Source organism: Eleginops maclovinus, chromosome 1 (genome assembly GCF_036324505.1).
Source record: "Eleginops maclovinus isolate JMC-PN-2008 ecotype Puerto Natales chromosome 1, JC_Emac_rtc_rv5, whole genome shotgun sequence".
Lineage (NCBI taxonomy): Eukaryota > Metazoa > Chordata > Actinopteri > Perciformes > Eleginopidae > Eleginops > Eleginops maclovinus.
This window is the reverse complement of record NC_086349.1, coordinates 11,133,310-11,148,069: the sequence shown is the minus strand read 5'-3', so window position 1 is coordinate 11,148,069 and position 14,760 is coordinate 11,133,310. Positions and strand designations below refer to the sequence as shown.

The window sequence follows — 14,760 nt, the reverse complement described above, 5'->3', positions numbered from 1 at the left end:
TTGATGTTTGAATAATATCCACTCGTATATATTCAATATTTGGAATTTCATCATTTTAACGTTCCTAAAACATGAAATAAATGTTTACGATATACAGTCTATATTTACGAGCAGCATTGAATGCAACATAACATCATCCTCGTGCACACTGCAGGGGGCGTTACGCAACTTTGTGGGTGATATACGGTCGGATTTGTTTGTCCGAAGAAGTGAACCAGCGTCGTTGTAGTCAAATGCTGACCAGACTCCGATGTGTTTGTAGTCGTGTCTCTGTATAACATTTGGACCAACACGGAAACAGAGGGATTTGACAGTTGAATGGGACAAAACAGGTATTGCGTGAAATGTCATAAACCGAGAAATGTGTATATATTTAACCATAACTGTTTTAATGAGCTAGATGTCCACCTTTGATTGTGTTGAAGTGTTTCATCAGCGTATTTTTTAAATAATTGGTTTACATACTTAACTTTAGTCCACCTTTACATGCTGATTGGTCTATTTCTAAAGAGCTGTGTAGGGAATAATAACCCTATCAGGAAGTATGATGTTGCACACAGGGAGTGTAGACTGGGACTGGTGAGTGTGTGTTACCTTACAACCATTAAAAGCTTTGATTTGTTGTAAAGTTCACAGGCTGCCAACATGACTTCCCCCGTCCGTATCATCGTGGTGGGAGCTGGCTGTCGGGGAGAGATCTACTCCAACTTTGGAGCCATCCACCCGGAACGCCTTAAGGTCAGGAGAGGACGCACTGCTGTCTTATCTTGTTTAACGAGCTGTCATTTTCTTGGATTGTTTTCTTTATTGATTAAAAAACACAACGTTGCACCATAATATATATATGGGACATATAACGAAAGATGAGATCATGGACAATATATTCATGTAATAAACATTGTAATTAAATTACAAATAAATCCATTATATGCTGTCTGTTAGGCTACTAAAAGTACAATTTGATACAGAAGTTTTTCCTACTGTATGACTGCTTAACTTTACTAAATATCTGAATATTTGTTTTTTATATAAGTTGTAATGAACTTTATGTCCAGTTCATTAACTTAAACTCTTTCAGGTTGTTGGAGTAGCTGATCCAAGGAAATTTGCTCGCACTAAACTTCAACAGCAACACCACATTGTAGATGAAAACATATTTGAAGGTGAGCATCAAAAGAAAAAAAAAAGCATTTCATTGTTCATAATAACCTACATTATACTAAATTAGTGAATGGTATTTTTCAGATTGGCACACTATGGTTGAAAGAGAAAAGTTTGCAGATGCGGTGGCGATTTGTACTCCAGACCGCCTACATAAGGTACACTAGATAATATATATGTGCAAATCTCAGTTTTTGTTACCTCTCTGAATTATCTGGAAATGTTGTTATGGTATTTTGCTATTCTTACTAATAAACCAGTTTTTTCCCAAGGAACCTGCAGTAGCTTTTGCAAAGAAGGGCTACCATGTTCTTCTGGAGAAACCAATGGCAGTGAGTGTCCTGTAAATAAACTCGAAGCACAACTTTAACCTAAACATGGGTGTTGTGTTTGTACAGAATGATTTCTAGATGTCTAAAAACACCTTTTCAAATACGAATCTTTTTCCTGCCTCATTTCTGTGATTTCATTTGTGTTCATGTGACAACATTAGACGACTGCTGAAGACTGCACGGCGATCGTGGAGGCTTGCACTCAGAGTTGCGTGATGTTATCAGTGGGACACGTTCTCCGGTATGATCCCGTCACGCACAAGATAAAGGTGAACATATTTCTGTTTCTAAAAAATATTTGTTGGGTACATTTGGGTACCTTAAAAAACCTGTAATAGAGTTTTAATAAGCTTTTAAATAATGTGTTTCAATTAGAACACACAGAAACAGAAAGTTAAGGGGTGAAGAAAGTTCAAATTAGAATTTTAACTTCATTGTTTTTCTTTGTAGGAGCTGATCGATGCTGGAGCCATAGGTGATGTGATGCACATTCAGCACCTTGAGCCGGTCTGCCCATTCATTAAATATGAACCATTCCTGATTTCATAATAAACATGATTACCATCAAGGCATAACTCTTAACGATGAGTCTTGTCAACTTCTCGTTCCAGGTTGGGTTTTACCACTTTGCTCACTCATTTGTCCGAGGGAACTGGAGGAATGAAGCAGAGAGCTCTTTTGCTCTTTTGGCTAAATCGTGCCATGACATCGACTTAATACATCACTGGGCAGGAGCACGCAGGTAACCCATCAACTCCATGCTCATCTGATATTCACAAGTAATATGTAGTAACAGTTGTTTGTGTAATGCAATAGATGTGAAAAATCAATAAAAACATGTTTTAAAAAATAGAAGAAGATGTAATAACACTTTTATTCAACATGTGAACAAGGTTGCTTTCTGTGGGGTCATTCTTACTTTTCTTGTCATTCATGAATTATTAACTTTGTTGTTTGTACTTGGCAGGTGTGTGAAAGTTACATCATTTGGATCTGTCAGCCACTTCAGAAAAAAAGACAAGGTCTGTGGTCTCTTCCTAGAATGTGGATACAAAGAAATGATCACTATAACAATAGAAACCAGTAGCCACTGCACATTTGAACACACTTTTTATTAAAGCTCTATAAACATTATGGGAAAAAGCAAATGCCATTGCACATTTTAAATGCTTTTTAAAGTTGCTGCTATTTGTGTCATTCAGATGTATAACATCTATGACAGTTCTTTGGATTATTTCAGTATCTACACTATGCGTGAATATAAAATGTGATTTTGTTTTCTTTCGCAGCCAGCAGGAGCTGGGAATCGTTGCCTGGATTGTTCAATAGAAGCAGACTGTCCATACTCGGCAAGCAAAATCTACATGGATAGAGTGAAACAGGTTTCAACCATGTTATTCCCACAAACTCATTACATGGGCTGCTTTACCACATGTGAACATCATACTTTATTTGCTAAGCATGTTTTCATATGTTCTGTGTGTGTGTTTTAGGGTAACACTGGATGGCCTGTATCAGTCATTTGTCCGAACTCATTCCCAGACATTGAGTCAGTAACTGAGGCCCTGAAGACTGGACCGTATGGCCGCTGTGTCTACGAGTGTGACAATGATGTCTGCAGTAACCAGGTTAGAAAACACTCGACACTCACTCTTAATCTACATAGCAATCCATACTCAATCATACCCATATTAACATTAAGCTTTGATGAAGATTAAATGAAACTTGGTGGTATCAACAGGGTTAGTAATTATTCTTCATCGGGTGAAGAATTGAATTTTCATTTCATATAAAGCAAAAATCGTTAACTCTTTAAATAAATTAAGTGACACTATTTATTGATTGCTATGGGTATAAAGAAATCCTCAAAACTTTTTCTCAACTGTATTTAAAGTAACAATTAAGATGTGATGAAGGAGTCTGTACCTTTCTGGGTTAATGTAACCTGAAACTTCTGGAATGAAAATCTTTAGAATCCAAAAAATCTGGATTAAACCAGCTAACATGTTCTAATGTGGCGTCTTTTCTCATGTTCTGTCTGCCTAGGTTGTTAACATGGAGTTTGAAGGGGGTCTGACGGCAGCCTTTTCCATGGTGGCTTTCACTGAGGAAATATGCAAACGAAAAACAACTATCTATGGCAGCAAGGTGGGACTGGCAGGAATGAGAAAAGGGAATAAATGCTAATACTGAAGATAAAAGAATTGCTAAAAAATAATAGAAGTCAGCGAGAAAAAGATAAATCATCTGCTGCCTCACAGAGTCATTCTACTTAACCAAACGTATTAAACAAGGGGATTATAATGAAAACAATCACTAGTGTTGACCACAAATGAATTGGTGTATGACATTGTATAATGATCTGTGTCTTCTCAGGGGGAGCTGTCATGTGACGGCCATGAGGTACGTGTGTTTGACTTCCTGACCCAAAGATCCACAAAGCACACGCCTCACAGTGGAACCCCCAGGCGCTTCATGTCCATGAGTGGTCATGGTGGAGCAGACTACTACCTTATGGATGCCTTTGTTTCTGCTGTGGCTGTGAGTTATACTATATTTATTATATATAGTCTTGGCTTGGTATTGATTTGAATCTTGCCTGTACCTGCAGGTGTTTTGGCAGATTAAGTGTCTACTGTATTGACATTAAAATCCTGTTTAGGACTTGGAAACACTGACTGAGGTGGTTTATGTGTTTTTGTGAGAGCAGAACAATGATCCGTCCCTGATTCGCTCTGGTCCCGAAGAGACGCTTCTGAGCCACCTGCTGGTGTTTGAAGCTGAGCGCTCGCGGCTGGATGGCAGAGTGGTGTACTGTGGGGACGTGGGCCACAGCTCGACGACCAAAAACACGTTGCCATGAAACTGATGTCACCTTAAAATCAACAGCATAATGAAGCGTAGCAACAGGTGTAATTCTTTATTGCTTCTACCCAATCAGCTTACTACAGCTGTTCAGTCTTTAAAGTTAGACCAATCATCTGAACCGAGGGCCAAATTGTGGAGTGTAATGGGGCTGATTGATTACTGTATTGTTTGTGTGTGTGTGTGTGTGTGTGTGTGTGTGTGTGTGTGTGTGTGTGTGTGTGTGTGTGTGTGTGTGTGTGTGTGTGTGTGTGTGTGTGTGTGTGTGTGTGTGTGTGTGTGTGTGTGTGTGAGAAATTGAATAAACAGGTCAACCTGTTTATCTTTTAAATATGAAGTTTTATGCCAATATTATAATTTGTTCAGCATGTTTTCTTCTATGTGATTAAATTATGTTAATGTAAAGTATTCTTATACTTTCTAGTAAAAATGTGAAAATCTGTGCAATTTAAATTGCCTTTGAGTCATTGTTTCCTCTAAGTCGTACGGCTTTGTCAGAGTGTTTAAAAATCTCACGGTTTTCTACTTTGTCACCCGTTTATCTGTCACTTTAAATAATATCTTATCATGCTTTGGGCTTTAATGTCCGAAAACAAGAATTAAGAAAAGTAAAGAATACATTACTAAACTGAATTACATTTATTTAATTCACAAGACTGTTAAGAAATGCACATTGATATACATAAATGCCACTACTTCTCACTCTTCTTTCAAGTCAATAACTGATGAACAACATATTATGTCCATCTAAACATTCACTGGAAAAGCATACAATATAATAAAGCTTTTAGAAAATATAAAACCCAGCATAGACTTTTTTCCGCTGACTCAGGAGCAGCATCGACTGTCCACATCAGTCAGTCTTCTTTTTCCTCTGAGCCTGAGGGAAAAATAATGATATAATTTCCTTTTTGTCATTAACATTCAATAACCCTAATACAATCAGCTATTGGATGAGAGCTTTAATATGGAAATATCAACCTACATAGACGGGTTACACTTTGTGACAGATAATATTCTTAATGTTGGAGCAGGTAAAACAAGATTTTCTCCTCCCTGCTCCTTTCCACCATAACCTACATGTTTTTAGTTTTTAAAAAAAAATAACAGCCATGTGGGGAATAAACAAAAAAAGAAATACATGTGGGTAACAAGAGCTTCATATCAACAATTTCCTCATTTTTAAATGTTACGTTTCGAAGAAATTATTTTAGTTACTCTAACCCTGTTATTGACCAGTGTCAGTAGATCATCTCTCCTCACTGGCTCCTTTGCCTCCAACAGCACCGACTCCACCAGGTCTGGATCAGCACTGAGAATGTAAATTCATACATCAAAACGTACATAATGTGTTTATGGTGTCGCTATTGGTCTGCCTTTGATTAATAATTCTGTATCGTGAATTTTTGAGCCTGATGTCTGATACTTGCACCCTTATCTAGATTAAAACAACACCTACACAGGTGCAGGGGTCTCAGCAGCAGAGGGGAGGTTCACAGCTGTGGGGGTCTTTCCCAGGAGCTGCCCAGCAATGGTGCTCAGACTGTCCATGTCCTGGAGAGGAGAAACTATATTAATTTGCAGCATAAAACAAGTGACCGGTTAACAGAACATTTACATTTCTTCATGTTCACTTACCCACTGGCTATTAATGTTGTCCTGGAAGTAAAGAAAGGACTGCAGTGAGAGAAGCTCATTGACTCTGTTCTCCACCTTTCTCAGGTACTCTGGGATGTTTTCATCCTGGACTCCATCAGAGGAGCCCAACTGGGGGCAGATCTCAAAGCTGTCACAGCTGATCTGAAGCAATGACTCAACACCTAGTAAAAGGAGTTATGTGATTTAAAAAAGGACAATATATCTATGAGACTGTTATGTTCATTTGAACTTCCACTGGTAGATGAAAGTTTCATTGTAATACATTTTATGTAATGCTATTTACTATTTGTCTATACTTATTCACATGTGATGATGACTGGCATGACAGGTGTTTGCTGGTGCTGTTGTCAAGATTACATCTACATTTAAGACCTAACACAGAGCACATTGACATGAATAAAAAAATAAACTTAAATGTACATGAATTCTGAGTCAGGTTGTGTAATCCCAATTTTCTTTATTTCAACAATACATGTGTTTCCTAGCGAGAAAATACACACACAAATAGCTAAACTCTAGCAGCAGGGGGCAGCATTAGCTGCGCTAAACTTGTCAAAATGTTTTAGGGCAATTTACTGAACTCCAATTCATCTCCATACCCGTTTGTGAATGTTAATCTCTCCTGGAGAGTACTTTCTGTTTCTGTGTGGGTGAATGCTAACACTAGGAAAGCACTCTATACATTTCTGTTAGATATTGTTTTGCAGGGTTGCCCTATGCAGTACCTTCTTTGAGCTGATCTAGGAGCTTTTCCATGAAGTCAACACGCATTTGGAAACCTGCCAGCTGCTGCTCCATAGCCTCTTGCCTGATGGAGACTTTAACCTGAAGAGCCTGGTGCTGGTCTTGCTGCCGTTGTTTCTCAGCTACAAACATCTCTCTCTCAATGCAACGCTTTCAGTCCAAGACATAAAGGAGTGTACAACCGCAATTACTTTTATTTTCTTCTTTTCTCCCTCTTAACACAGTCCCACACAAACACACAGAGAAAAACCAACCTGAGAGATCTGCCTTCGAAGGGTCTCTGCTTCATTTTGCTGATAGTTGACACATTTCAGTAAAGTGAAGTTGTGCTCCTCCACTATTGGAAATAAATCACAACATATTTCAATTGCTGTTAATGAGGCGCAACTTCCATTGACCCTCTACTTGTTTTAATAAGGACTTACTTTGTAGGAAGTTCCTGACAAGTTTGTCCATGTCCTTTTCTTCTGTTACTTCGAGGATCTTTTTGATAGCATCCTCAAAATCTTGTGGAGCCAATTCCTTAGAATCCAATTGCTTGCGCTTCACTGTAGGGACAAATATGAAACTTAAGTGAAACGTATATTAAAATGTCCTTGCTTAACTATAATACCCAATGGATAAATAATAAATAACTACATTTACTAAAGTTACTCTATAAAAGGAATAATGTAAAGCACACAAAATAAGTATTGGGTTACAGATACATGTATTGAAATACTAAAAGCATATTTTATTTCAAATGTAAAAAAATGATTCAAAATGGTTTGATAATAAAAGAAAATCCATGAGCCAAAGAAGAAGAGAAAAAACAATAATCGGATGTGTGTGCTCAGTAATAATACTAAGTTCTGTCCGTTATTTGCGGGTCATGCAGTAACATATTCCGAACACAAGGTGTCATTGTTTCATTTTATTTGTAGATTTTTTTTAATGGTCTCATTAACAGTGATAATCAGAATGTCTGTTAGCACTGAAAAAGTATCACATTGCGATGCAATATCAGAGTCATATTGATGAGGCATTTTTGTTTGCCAAACTGTAAATGTTTATTTCATAATAATACAATCGTGATTCTAATTTTTCTCAAAAACACCAAAAAGTGGATTGTGATCCATTCAAATGCATGACACACTGTAATTCGGTCTCAGGTAAGAAAGGTGGCCTAACACATTTTTGTTCAAATAATGAGATAATGAATTACCTTTGTCTCCGGTGTCCGGGATGTTGCGTACAATGTCCTTTATGTCAAGGAAAACCTCAAATTTGCAGTTTCGAGAAATGTCTTGTTCCAGGCTGCTACTCTGTTTGATGAACTGAGCCACATCCTTAGAATTCTGCTCCATTAGAATTCTGTGTCTTTCCTGACACTTCACACTAGATGTAACAATAAATATACAACACATTGGAGAGTTATACATTGTACCTGTGCTATCTTAATGTAAGATGTTAGCTATCAAAAGAATATTAGAGTAAAATGTAAGCAGACACTTGTAAGTGTGCCTCAATAACTTTTGCAAATGAAGTCTGAGTCATGCATTTTTGGTTTCCTTCATAAACCAAGACATGGAAGAAGCTTTAAGGCTCAGCTGAATGAAAGTGGGACTGCTTCTTTGAAAGTATGATAGTCACTTTCAAAACAAATGCCTTTTCTTTCCTCTCCTCGATAAGTACAAATACGAATATGCACACCTAACACAGCAGGTCATAATAAAGGAAAAATATATTAAATATACATAAAATACATTTAGGGTGCTGCTAAATTGTTTACCTGGCATTTAAGGCTTCAGTGCATTTAGCCATCAGGTTACCAATATCCTTGCGAAGTGCATGCAGCTCCTGGAAGACATAAAACAGAGTTAGATGTCTACATTCTCAACTTTTTATTAAGACCCCATCACTGGCCCTCCCACAGTAAACCATCTCAACAATTAACAGCCACATCTTGTATGCCGCTATATAAAAATGAAAAAAAGCTCATTAAGGAACTGACAAATGTTAAGTGAATGTACCTTTCCCAGGCGAGATTGAACATGTAGGAACTGTTTCTTCTCAACCTGCATTGTCTTTAGCTCATCCCTCAACTCTCCATTCCTGGTCATCGTTGTATTGAAGCATTTGGTAGCCTAGAAAAGAAATATACCTTAGTTAAAGTTTGAGTTTTTTAGTAACAGGTGTCACGGTGGAGTACACAAAACAGAAGCTTTAATGTTTAAGGTAAACAGATCAAATGGAAATAGGACATATTGGTGAAACATTGCATTTGCAGTCAAGTGAAGTTGTTGTGTATCACTAACTCTGTGCAGTTTGCTTTCCATGAAAAAAGTGTTTTTCAGTAAGTATCTCCAAGGTTTTATACTGCACTGCGAAGTTCCTCCACCAGTCTTCTGTTCTGCCAACTTCCTCTCCCATTTTACGATCTTAAAACATTTCAAAACAATGTCAGGTGTATTGTGGTAAGAAAAAAAAGGGAAGTTCACTGTTTGGCATTGTATTAGTCTACTGAAAAAAAAACCACTTCACCTGTTCTTTCAAAGACGCCCCTTTGCCCTTTTCTGCTTGCAAGTCCTGGTCTATTTTGTCCCCAGAGACCAACATGTCAGTGAGGTCTTGAACAACACTAGCATCACTCCAACGTGTAAATCTACTCTGAGAGAACCTTAGACTGCGTACATGCTTTTCACGTTCGTCCTGGAGCCTCTGGATCTCTTGTCTGATGACACAGATACACAAACATATCATTTTACACAGTGTTTGTAAAAAACATGTGAAACAAATTACACAAAGAATTGGTGCCTCAAACATCTAAATAAGTATGTTTTTTTTTTAATTATTACAAACTTCTGTTTTTACTTCTTACTCTTACTATTTAGGATCTACAGGGCACACTAGGCTTTACTGACAAGGTTGACTTATCAAGTGGGTTGCTTTGGTTTTAATCTGCCAGAGTTGTTGAACATCCCTTCCTCTTTAATCTAGTCTGCAGACACAATATGATTAACTCTTTCTTTAATGATTAAAAGAACACCACATTTAAAGACGATTTTCATTAGCATGTGACATCATATCTTTGTTAAATATATTTGGCACAAATTGGTCAATAAAGGACACCATTTACCTGTCTCTGCATATAAGGACCTGGGTTTTCTCAGTATATGCTTTCTTTGTTCCTTCTGCTTTGCGATACTGCTGCTGCAGTTTGTTCAGATCTGTTTCAGCTGAAATTATTTTTACAATGATTTGTGTGAGATAACTGGCTTATCTAGAAACTGTTATTTATTATGTGCAACATAACCATCAGTAGCCTAACGTGCTTGTATCACAAAAAGTGCTTTATTGTTTACCACCGAAAATTGACACTTGAAAGTTACAGTTACAAGATGTAAAATCATAATGACGAGCGTAATTTACAGTAATCCACCAGTGATAGACTCCTGCCAGCAGATGATCGCCGACTCATGTTGAATTACAGCTATGAGTCTGAAGAACAAAAATAACATTAAAGATTGACCAGACTCATCACTTCTTAAACGAGTTAGCATATCACTGATCGAGTTCACCTGGGTAGTTTATTTGTAAGTGAGCCTAACAAACACTGAAGTAAATTGCCTCAAATACTTGTGTTACTAGTGTTAAAATGGTAAACATTACACAACTAGCGTTAGCTTACTAACTAGCATTAACAGAATTAGCGTTAGCATTATTTGGTCCATTTGTTTTACCCTTGATTTGGCAGTGAGCTAAATTAAATAACTAAAGATGGGTAAAGGTTCAAACGAATTCAAATTACTTGATGGGGGACAAGATATGTCAAGAAGTTGTTATTTACCGTCCATGTTGGGTAGGTAAATGAGCGACGCGTAATCATGTGAAGCCCAAATTTACAACCGTTAGTATTTTGAATGATGTCACACTGCCGTAATGTGTTTACACGTCAGCAGTAAAATCAGACATAAAATAAAATACATCTTATTAATTATGAATTAAATGAAACACCATTTTGACAGTTCAAAAAAAGAAGAAGCACTGGCTGAGTTAGTAATCTATAGTATATATTTAAATATGTACATTCGGTTAACTGAACGCATTTCAGTTTCTAAAATGATGCTCTGAATTGATTATAGTGTACAGTATATTAGAAAACTTCCTTTTGCAGGATTTAATTGTAGGCACCCATTTGGATATTTTATTGCAGGTCTGAACTGGCTGAAGAAGATGCCTGCAGGTATCTTGTAAGAAGCAACTGCCACTAATTTTTAAAAATTTCAATATGTTTTAAGTTTGTATTAAAATTGAACAGATTACGAAGTGTTTTAAATAGAGTATTACTAGCAATGCATCACACTCAGGTAAAAGACCTGTAGAATTTGATCAGAATATCACATTCCATAATGGAGGGAGGTGTCCTTCTTAATTACCCTCTGAACATAATAATGTCCACATTAGCAAGCCATTCTTGGACGTTGCAACACATCCAGGATGATGAGTAATTCTGGAGTATGTCCCAGAGTCCATACTCTCAAATGGATCACGTTGTGTTGATTGTTTGACCCACACATTGTAAGACTGCTGTGGCAAGAAGGGTGTGTAAAGAAAACTGAAGAAATGACGAAATGATTGAATCACAGAAAAACTTTGACCTGCTGCCAGGATGGGATCATTGGTGTGCATAGGCACTCCTTCATAGCTTCATATTCCATTTGATGTCATTTCCCCTGAAATTTCTTAAACAAACCACAAGTATGTAGTTTATGATAGGATGAATCCTAAATGAATAATATTAGCTTCTGTCTATATTTTTAAAATCATTTTCAGAGTTCTAACAACCAGCCTGGAGGATTTCCCTTATCCTGTCTCTAATAGGTTTGGTCCTCACAAGTACAGATCAAACACACACACACACACACACACACACACACACACACACACACACACACACACACACACACACACACACACACACACACACACACACACACACACACACACACACACACACACACACACACACACAATATGCCAGATAGACTGGCGACATGCTCTTGAAGACAAGTTTGCAAACTGAGTCAGCAGCAGCATTTTTGAATGACTCAACCAGTCCACCACAGAGCCCTTTCGTTTCTCAGAGCCCTGCCCTCAACCCTCCCTCACACACAGGCACGCACTGCCTTCATATACGTGCTGCCTTACCTCACCACAGCATCACTTCCTCAAATTTTATTAGGGTACAGCTGCAAAAAGCCAACAGAAATCCAGGAACATTTTCCAAGTAGTTGATTTCCATTGATACAGTTTTTCCTCACTTTATCTTTTACCCTTGAAGCTCTTTATTTCCTGATAAAGCTTTAGACTGATGACATGTCATGGCAAGTTTTATGGTTAGTTTTCTGCAAAGTTAATAATCCTACGATACTCAGAGTCATTTACTGCATGTACAGTATCAGTCATGTTGCCAGGGGGAGTCTCCTACGTCTGCTTTGACATTTCTCGTATTCTACTTTCTTTAAAATATGCTGGAGGGCTATGATATGTCACACTGCATTATTATCCCTTACAAGACAGGCATCTGTGAACAAGGAAGTGGAGGAGGAAAGCAAAGAGGGGAGCAGTAAAACGTAAAACATGTTGCAGTCTGGCTCTGCCTGTGACTCAACAGGAAATGATGGAGCGGGAGTAAGTAAGGTGAGAGAAGGATGGTGGGCGTGAGAGGAGAGATTGAAAGGAAAAAAGCTGATTCATTTTGTGATGCCACAGTACTCTGGGCTGTTTTCTAAGGAAAGGGCATCATTCCATAGTTTTCTAAGGAAATCTGTAAACCATGAAAACACTTATGGCCCTCCTCATTTCTCCGCTACGCTCCACAATTGAGTCACGAAACGTGGAAACACACATACTGTAAATAATCAGCAGTTGAACAGCAATTATTCCAAACATACTATCATACACTAGGTTCCATTTCTCTGCTGAAAGGTGACCCTATATCGTATGTGGTGATTCAAAAAGACTTTGACCTCTGAACAAGATGTGAACACGGTGAAGACAAGCAAATATTGACAGTGTCATCCAGTGACATCTGTTTACCAAAATTGATAAAGACACTCCCCCAATTGGTTAGTGCAAACAAATAATATTTTTTACTTAGCGAGTTGCTTCTGAGAAGCGAAGAATCCCTCCCTCTAATAATGTTTCCTTATTTTGAACTTAAAAGCCTTTTTTCTCATGTTTTCATTCACTTATTTCAATTGAAACTTTTAATGAATGGGAGATTAACATCACAGGGCTGCGGAAGGCCTCCTGCTGGGCCTGCAGGCCCTCTCTCTACACTGAAATCACAGGAAGGGAAGCTGCCTGCGCCTGCAGTGCTGCATCCTGGGTAAAGAATCGCTCTTTTCATGCCCGGGTCTCTGCCGTTTATTGTAGCTGTCACCATGAAATCTGATGTCACAGGGTTTAAATTACATTATTCCTTGCCACTTCCTCTCACTGACTCTCTTTTGTTTTTCTCAGCTGGTACCCTGGGAAAAAAAAGTATTTTGCTTTCTTGTCTGTTATAGGGGTAGCATCACAACACAACTTTGCTTGAGTATTTATTTGTGTGTTTTTAACTCTCATCCCCTAATTTGCTGTAGCTACGTTTGCTGGAAACATCAGTAATCTGTACTGTTATTTTTGTCACTAATATCAATCAATTTAGCATAAGAGAACATTTCACAGAAACTAGTTTCTTTTGGCCCTTAGTGCAGCTCCTAATCTACCAGACAATCAAAGGCAGCACAGACATCTTTCTTCAGCCCATCCTCCTCTTCTCCCCGGTGGTTCTTTGATAACTGAGCTGTCTCCTCACGGAATGAGGTCAAAGGTCATGGTACGAAGCCCACTCAGACATTTGAGGAGCCTAATTTTTCCCTGACGCCTCCAACATGTCAGACCAAACTGCAGATCCATTGAATTTGAAAAGATTAAATGAAGGGTGTGTTTTTCAAATTACACACAACCCTGCAGACAGTAGTGATAAAGTCTGAATGAATGGCAGTGATTCAGAACTTAATCATACCTTTTCTAAACCTATTTATCCCTTATTTCTTAAAATGGTTCATACAAAATATGTATAGACCATACCCTCTGTATTCCAGTCTCCTTTGAAATAAAAACATCAAACATGACCGTTCCATGTCAGGCTGCAGGAAGTGGTGGGTGGTAACAAAGAGGTGCAATTAAATATTTTTCATAAGAATTTCTCTTTGTTTCAAGGATTTTCAAAACATCCTATTATAAGGTAGCCTATACAGATTTTTCTCATCTACTTTAAAACTCTTTATTTATTGGACACAATTTCCAACGTCTTGCACAAGTAGCAGCTTTAACTGAGATTAAACTAATTGTCCTTTTTCTTTTTTTTTTTATGATACAAATACTTTTTTTGTTACAACCTCTAACATTGAATCTCAGGAAGGACGATTAAGCGGGATGTGAAACTCAAACATGAGACAGGTCGACCATGACTTTGAAAACAGCAGCAGGATTATCTGTCTGCAGTCTAACGGGGCTCTAATTACTATTACATGTTTGTACACAGCTGGTTCCTCCATAAGAGAATTCCCTGTGTCACCATGTCAGCACATCAACCTACACAAATGTAGTTACCATAGGACACGTATGTTAACACCTACTTACCTTATTTCCTTTTTCCAGCTAGAGACGTTGTTAGACGAGTGGTGGGCAGACATTTATCTTCCTTAATATTTCATATTTCAGGGTTTATCTACTTTTCACAGCATGTTGAAAGAAAACAATCTTGCTTGATATTCCAGAAGTTATCATCGCTGTTTGTCATCAGATTTTTCTCTCTATTGATTCCTGATTTAACTTTGCTGTTTCTTGTCTCCCAGGTCACATACAAATCTAACAGGAGGCCTTGATTCCGGTCAGACTTTGATCATCCATCTTTAATTTTGCCTCAGCGTGAGGGAGTTCCTTCAGAGCAATCCATCACATCTTT

General features: G+C 37.9%; 2 protein-coding genes across 6 annotated transcripts; one reads left to right on the top strand and one right to left on the bottom strand.

Annotated features, from left to right (window-relative positions):
• The first annotated feature begins 146 nt into the window (after positions 1-146).
• On the top strand, positions 147-4,811 carry zgc:154075 (uncharacterized protein LOC556929 homolog). Its single transcript, XM_063878453.1, has 14 exons — positions 147-332; positions 630-738; positions 1,079-1,163; positions 1,246-1,319; positions 1,434-1,493; positions 1,655-1,762; positions 1,944-2,000; positions 2,105-2,235; positions 2,461-2,515; positions 2,783-2,875; positions 2,987-3,121; positions 3,540-3,641; positions 3,870-4,034; positions 4,204-4,811. The coding sequence occupies exons 1-14, from the start codon at positions 319-321 to the stop codon at positions 4,354-4,356; spliced, it is 1,341 nt and encodes a 446-aa protein (XP_063734523.1). The 5' UTR covers positions 147-318; the 3' UTR covers positions 4,357-4,811.
• Positions 4,812-5,020: 209 nt separating this feature from the next.
• Positions 5,021-14,697, bottom strand: LOC134861303 (outer dynein arm-docking complex subunit 1-like). 5 transcript variants are annotated; one of them, XM_063878416.1, is made up of 15 exons: positions 10,591-10,673; positions 10,173-10,241; positions 9,880-9,979; positions 9,285-9,474; positions 9,059-9,181; positions 8,774-8,887; positions 8,533-8,600; positions 7,966-8,138; positions 7,187-7,309; positions 7,016-7,098; positions 6,743-6,911; positions 5,997-6,178; positions 5,818-5,912; positions 5,583-5,670; positions 5,021-5,238 (listed from the first exon to the last, which is right to left on the bottom strand). In XM_063878416.1, exons 2-15 carry the CDS (start codon positions 10,219-10,221, stop codon positions 5,212-5,214), a joined length of 1,584 nt encoding a protein of 527 aa, XP_063734486.1. In that variant the 5' UTR covers positions 10,222-10,241; positions 10,591-10,673; the 3' UTR covers positions 5,021-5,211. The 5 variants fall into 5 exon arrangements, with proteins under 5 accessions (XP_063734486.1, XP_063734501.1, XP_063734493.1 ...); XM_063878409.1 differs by lacking the exon at positions 5,021-5,238 and having other exon boundaries at positions 5,327-5,670; XM_063878423.1 differs by lacking the exons at positions 5,021-5,238; positions 10,173-10,241 and having other exon boundaries at positions 5,326-5,670; positions 10,591-10,662.
• Positions 14,698-14,760: the final 63 nt, after the last annotated feature.

Coding starts and splice junctions, on each gene's coding strand:
- zgc:154075 (XM_063878453.1), top strand. Junction 739..1,078: donor TCCACCCGGAACGCCTTAAG/GTCAGGAGAGGA, acceptor AAACTCTTTCAG/GTTGTTGGAGTAGCTGATCC. Junction 3,122..3,539: donor ATGATGTCTGCAGTAACCAG/GTTAGAAAACAC, acceptor CTGTCTGCCTAG/GTTGTTAACATGGAGTTTGA.
- LOC134861303 (XM_063878409.1), bottom strand. CDS start 10,221: ATGAGTCGGCGATCATCTGCTGGCAGGAGTCTATCACTGGTGGATTAC. Junction 9,475..9,879: donor GTCCTTATATGCAGAGACAG/GTAAATGGTGTC, acceptor CTGTGTCATCAG/ACAAGAGATCCAGAGGCTCC. Junction 7,099..7,186: donor TGTCAGGAACTTCCTACAAA/GTAAGTCCTTAT, acceptor TATTTCCAATAG/TGGAGGAGCACAACTTCACT.